Here is a 6,731-nt window from a genome sequence, read left to right as displayed (position 1 = left end):
GAGATGTTAAGTCATAATATTCTGATAATTCTCTGTTACCATGAGTATTTTTTATTTAAATCACACACTATTTTTTCTTTTCCTGGCATAAATCAACTTCCACTGTGTTTTCTTGCATATTTGAATTTGTCACTTGCCAAAGTAAGTTGCTATAGGCTACGGCCCCCTGCAGAGGATGGATAATAAATATATGAATGATTCAGGCTGATAAATGTTGGGTGGACTCAAGGAAACACCAATAAGCTGACAGCTTTTACGATAAATTCAGCTACTGTGAAGGTCAAGACATCAGTGAACAATCAATTAATTTTTGTGTGAATATTATTTTATTGATGTAACATCTTAACCAACAGTCTTTCCAATGCAGCTTTGACAAAAACACTTGGCACTGAAACCCCTTATCATCTAAAAGAAATGTGAAGACTTGATTAAACCAGAAAAGTAAAAATCTCTATACACATAGATACTAGCTACTCAGTGCGTGTTACCTTGACATGTCTCTATTCTCTCACCTGCAAAACAGTCAAAGTGTTAAAAGTTGTTAATGTAAAAATGTGGGAGTGGATTTGTCCTCTTCATGCATTTTATCACACAATTATATTCCTTCTACCAACCAAGTAAAGTAAACCAAGTAAAGTGAAAAGTGTTCATTCTCAAATGCTTCACACCCACTTGAATAATAGCTCATTATTTTGAAAAAATCTGATTTTTGCATCCTGTTAAACTCTTATTTTGCAAGTATATGGCTATGAGTTGTGTATAAAATCAGTAGTTTTCAAAAGCTTAATTGAATGCTGACAACGATATAGTGACTTTTCTTTTTTTTCTTTTTTTCAAATGGTAGTGACAGTATTTGGAAATGAAACTTGAAACTATAAAATAAATATCTAAAAGACAGCACAAGGCTTTTCTTCCTGCATTTCAAAGCAATTCATATTTTAAATGGAGGACACACTTTTTGAATAATAAGGGGAAAAGGCACTTAATAAAAATACTGGTATTAATCTGACATTCATTTTAACGTCTGTAAATTATTCTGTAACATCCTGAGAAATGTTCATATAAAAAACAGAAGAATGTCAGATTAATAAAGACATTTTAATCAAAAGTAAAACATGCCTTGGTCCTCTTGTTCTTGATCCCCTCTCTTCTGTCTTTAGAGGACATATTCTGCTACATGACAGTGTTTGTACAAGATCAAGGCTCGGCACTCCTTAGCCAGTCTGTCATTGTAGCAGCCTTAAAGTAATGATTTTTAGAGGGATATCTTAAAAGGGTTGGGAGAAAAAGGGTTTATAGTTTTACCTTTTAAATGCCTCTCGTTTATTTTGTTAAAGCGCCCAACATCACCCATAAATCACAAAATTCGTTCCCAGCATCAGCATCAGTCAGGGGGTGTATCTTGAAGCCAAAGCTTCAATCACAAAATATACAGTGGTGTCTTTTTCTGGCAGTGTACAGTAAAAACATAAATATAAAAATAGATTAGCAGCAGGTTGACCTAAATGTTCAAGAGCAACCTGTAACCAGAAGTTCACAGGTTTGATCCCCACAGCAGATAGAGTCCAGAGTGTCCTTCTCACGCACTGTGACTATCTCTGGGTAACAGCACCAGCTAAATGCTTAAAATATAAAACTATGGCAGAAAATGAAAATAGGCCATAATCTCAAAAAGCTCACACTTTTCCTTCAAGACAAACAAAATAGGTTATCAGGTCAAAAAATATAATTTCTACTCCTGACTCTGGTGAATATGAAAATAATTACATTTTGGATTGAAGGGCTACTGCTTCAAAAAAGCAATCATATAGTTATATTTACATAAATATTACTCTGGCCTGTGCTGTAGTGGTTCAAAATGAATTATTTTGAACTAATCATAAAATCATGGTCAAATCCAAGATGCTGATGTGAGTAAATGACTCATTCCAGCGCATTGTGAAAACACAAACAACAATAAATAATGAAGCAATCTGACATGTTTACATTCAGAGTGAAACCAGTTTAAAACCAAAACAAAATCTGATAAATAATTTAGACTAAACTAACAAAACTCGAAGAATAACAAAAAATAGTCACATTTAAAATGAAAAAAGGTCAGTATATATTACTCTGTTGCTGTAATAATGACAATATTGCTGGTTAATGAAATCTCATTGTTTTTCATCACATTCATACTTCACTTATCAAAATATAAAATAAAGACTTTTCCTTAAGAGAGGTTTGCCATGTTGCAGTTAGCTCACAAGAACACTGCAACCTCACCAAAGAAAAACATACAAATGAAAAGACATTTAAGATATCATTACAGCATCCTCAGTAGTTTAAATCTGACACCTGTTGAGTTGTTGTCGTGATTGTCGAAGCTTCACCTGTTCGCGTTTCTGTGGTAACCGTGTGCTGGGTGGTTCTGGAGGTCTTGGTCACCATGGTGACAGTTCCCTCCTTGGTGGACGAGACTTGGTGCTCTTCTGACATTTCCTGGGTGGTGAAGACGGGCCCTGAGGTGTGAAGGCAGAAAGATCCCAAGACGTCGACCTCACCTCCGACCTCCCCCTTCCGCTGGGCCTGAGGAGAGCCCTCTGGGGTTATCTGGAGGAAGCCTGGGAGAGGAGGAGAGGAAACAAGGACAGGCAAGTAGAGGTAAGGGAACAAGAGGAGAATAGGTGAAGAAATTAAGAGGGAAGAGTATAAGAGAGGAAAAGGGAAAGGAAACTTAGTCTTGTGTAGCAGAGACAAAACAGGAGATGATATATTAATGATTTGTAGAGTAAAAACAAAAACATATAAAAGTAATAGCAAGAATCTATTATTTATGATTTAGTGCATATTGCAATACATTCGATGACGATATATAGAAACAATAGATAGAAGACTGGTATAAAGTATAACACAAAAAAAGTTTATACAATATGAACATCATTGCTAATTCTGGAAGAATTGTGCACTTATTCACTTGCTCTTTTAAAAGACTTCAGTGTTTTAATATTGCACTTCCACAAAGTTTGGAGAACTTGCAAAGGAATGATAAGAAAAGACGAAAATGGTAAAAATTAATGCAGTGGAGGCTGCAGAGATATACTTATTTTTAGTTCTTCATATGAATCCCACACTTCTCATAAAGCAACTGGATAGCAGATGTTTACCAGCCAGGAAAGGTCTACATCATTTCACATTTCACACTAAACTCTCTAGTTTGTAACATAGTCCTGTGTTAAAAATCTGTATTATCTGAGTCTAAAGCAGAGATAATCCTGGTTATTTTTGGGGATTTGACAAAGCTTCACCTGAGGTGCAGAAGACATAACACAGGGTGAGTAGTACCATGACTAATAAATTGACTTTTATTGGAGTTTTCTCTTTCAAAAAAGAGACAAATAAAGATAGTCTATACCATATATAATGCGAGTTTAATGTAACTTTTCATAATATTCTTTGTAAACAAAGAATCAAGTCATTTACTCCTCTAGTGCTTGTTACAAATTATTAGATACTAACAACATCTGTGTCAAATTTTTTTTTTTAAATATCCATGTTATCTCTGTTTGAGGTTTCCTTGATCCTTACCTGTGGAGTGTGGCTTCAGGGTGAACTTAGGGACCTTAAACCAGGCGGAAGACTCTCTTTCTTCAGACTCTCTGCTTTTGCTCTCCACCTCACTCCAAGCCCCGATCTTTGTTGACCTGAACTCCATGGTAGAACCAGCAGGAGACTCTGAGCTGTCCCTGTCCAGCATATCTGTCCTGGCATGAGATGACACCACATCCTTTGAAGTCTCCTCACTGAAACTTCCAAATATATTGCCTGATTTTACTTCAAGCCCTTTAGCATCTCCCCCCACATCTGCTGTTGATGAACCTTTTCCCAGTTTCACACTCATTTCTGTGTCCTCCTCCCCAGCAGCCATCGTTCCATATGGACTGGTCAGCTCCACCTTTGGAAGTTTGATTTTGCCACTGAATGTCCCTTTATCATCCTTGGAGCCTTTGTGAGGACTTGCATCTTTTTCACCATTGAGACTTGAACCTTCACCCTTGAGACTGACATCAAAGGACCCTGATTTGCCAGGAGAAAATGACACTTTGGGCATTTTCATCTTCCCTCCCTTTGACTTCTCCTCTCCCTCCCCCCCTCTCTCTGTGCTCACAGCAGCTGATTTATCTTTGGACTTCCCATAGTTTGGCTTCATTTTGATTTTGGGCAATTTCACTTTGACGTCTCCTGTCACAGCCTCAGCAGTTGGCTCCTCTTCTGGGACCCCTGTGCATGGAGCAGGTTCATCTATTTTGGGAGGGTCTACCAAGACAAATACTGCTTTTTTTACTTTGGGCATTTTAGGGCCCTCATACTGAATTTCTGCCCCATAGAGTCTTCCCTCCGGAGAGGAAATGGAGGGTAATGGGACTCCAAACTTAGGGATTTTGATTTTCTTGCCTTTTTCTGTTTTGTCATCACCTTCATCTCGTGATGTACCAATATCAAACTCTATGTCTGGGATCCTGGGGACTTTGATTTCTGCACTGGGTGATGAGAGGTTAACTTCTCCCCCTGTTTCTAGGTTGACTGATTCCTGTTTGGTTTTCAGACTAACACCTGGTAATGTAACCTCTGGCACTGAGATGTTAATATGACCTTTGTCCTCTTTATGCTCATTGTGAGTTTCAACTTCAACTTCATACTCACATCTTTCTTTAACTTTGCATACATGTTTGACTTGACCACCTAGCTCCACACTGCCACAGTTTTTACAAGTTTTTGCTTCTGCTGTTGCATCTTTGCCAGCTTTCTTTTTTGGCATTCCAATCTTGAATTTTGTACCTTTGACTTTAGGCCCCTTTACTTTACTGCTGGTTCCTGCTGTGCTGAGATCCAAGTCAGGTAGTTCGACTTTTTTCCTGTCCTTCTTGCCCTCTCCTCTATGAAGGCCTATATCAAGCTCCAAGTCTCCTTTTGGACCCTTAATATCTATTGTTGGCATCTTAAGTTTCAGACCTTTGTGCTCTCCTTCAACATGCAAATCTGCATCTGCATGAGCCTCTGTGTCTTGTTTAAGTTTACTAGGTGTCACGCTGATGTCTAGATCCGGTGATGTGACTTGTGGCACTCCAATTTTCCCTCCTGCCTCAATAGTTGGTAAGTTGATCTGTGCTTTGCTTGATGTGCCTTTTGGCACTGATATAGCTCCCTTTGGAAGTTGAACATCTGGACCTTTGATCTCTCCTCCTGGGACTTCCATCTCTACAGCAAGTGCTTCAGTGTCTTTACTTTTACCTTTAGGAAATGAAATATCAACTTTTGGCATCTTGATATGTGGCAGCTTGATGGTTCCACCCTCTGCCTCCACTCTCTCCTCTGGTGTGTTAATACTTGATTTTCCTTTAGGAATAGATATGTCCACATTAGGCATCTTGAACTGTCCTCCATCTCTCTTAATCTCTATACCTGGACCTTCAATTGAAGGTTTTCCTTTAGGAAGAGATATGTCAACTTTACCAATTTTTCCTTTTGGCAGAGAGATGCCAACATCTGGCATTTTCATATGAGGCATTTGGAATTTCCCTCCTGTCCCTCCCTCCATCTCAACCTCTGGACCTTCAATCTTCCCTTTTGGCAATGAAATGTTGACATCAGGCATTTTCATTTGAGGCATTTTGAACGTTCCTCCAGTACTTCCCTCCATTTCAACTTCCGGACGTTCAATCTTTCCTTTTGGAAGTGAAATGTCAACAGAGGGCATGCTGAGATGTGGCATTTTGAATTTTCCACCTTCCCCTTTGAGCTCCACCTCTGGACCTTCAATCTTTCCTTTTGGCAGTGAGATATCAAAATCTGGCATTTTCATGTGAGGCATTTTGAATTTTCCTTCTCCACCTCCCTCCATTTCAACTTCTGGACCTTCAATCTTTCCTTTTGGAAGTGAAATATCAACAGAGGGCATGCTGAGGTGTGGCATTTTGAATTTTCCACCTTCCCCTTTGACCTCCACCTCTGGGCCTTCAAGCTTGCCTTTTGGCAGAGAGACTTCAAAATCTGGCATTTTCATATGAGGCATTTTGAATTTTCCTCCTCCATCTCCCTTCATTTCAACATCTGGACCTTCAATCTTGCCTTTGGGCAGAGAGATGTCAAAATCTGGCATTTTCATATGAGGCATTTTGAATCCCCCCCCCTCATCTCCCTTCATTTCAACATCTGGACCTTCAATCTTGCCTTTGGGCAGAGAGATGTCAAAATCTGGCATTTTCATATGAGGCATTTTGAATCCCCCCCCCTCATCTCCCTTCATTTCAACATCTGGACCTTCAATCTTTCCTTTGGGCAGTGAGATGTTGAAATCTGGCATTTTCATATGAGGCATTTTGAATCCCCCCCCCTCATCTCCCTTCATTTCAACATCTGGACCTTCAATCTTGCCTTTGGGCAGAGAGATGTCAAAATCTGGCATTTTCATGTGAGGCATTTTGAACTTTCCTCCGGTACCTCCCTCCAATTCAACTCCTGGACCTTCAATCTTTCCTTTTGGAAGTGAAATGTCAACAGAGGGCATGCTGAGATGTGGCATCTTGAATTTTCCACTTTCCCCTTTGACCTCCACATCTGGACTTTCAATCTTTCCTTTGGGCAGTGAGATGTTGACATCTGGCATTTTCATGTGAGGCATTTTGAATTTTCCTCCTCCATCTCCCTTCATTTCAACATCTGGACCTTCAATCTTTCCTTTGGGCAAAGAC

General features: G+C 39.3%; 1 protein-coding gene across 1 annotated transcript; it reads right to left on the bottom strand.

Annotated features, from left to right (window-relative positions):
- Positions 1-818: 818 nt before the first annotated feature.
- Positions 819-5,552, bottom strand: LOC111216879 (neuroblast differentiation-associated protein AHNAK-like). Its single transcript, XM_022738521.1, has 2 exons — positions 3,568-5,552; positions 819-2,603 (listed from the first exon to the last, which is right to left on the bottom strand). The coding sequence occupies exons 1-2, from the start codon at positions 5,546-5,548 to the stop codon at positions 2,317-2,319; spliced, it is 2,268 nt and encodes a 755-aa protein (XP_022594242.1). The 5' UTR covers positions 5,549-5,552; the 3' UTR covers positions 819-2,316.
- Positions 5,553-6,731: the final 1,179 nt, after the last annotated feature.

Source organism: Seriola dumerili, unplaced genomic scaffold (genome assembly GCF_002260705.1).
Source record: "Seriola dumerili isolate Sdu_G_001 unplaced genomic scaffold, Sdu_1.0 BDQW01000036.1, whole genome shotgun sequence".
Classification (NCBI taxonomy): Eukaryota; Metazoa; Chordata; class Actinopteri; order Carangiformes; family Carangidae; genus Seriola; species Seriola dumerili.
The sequence above is the reverse complement of the archived record's forward strand: the minus strand, read 5'-3'. Positions and strand labels throughout refer to the sequence as shown.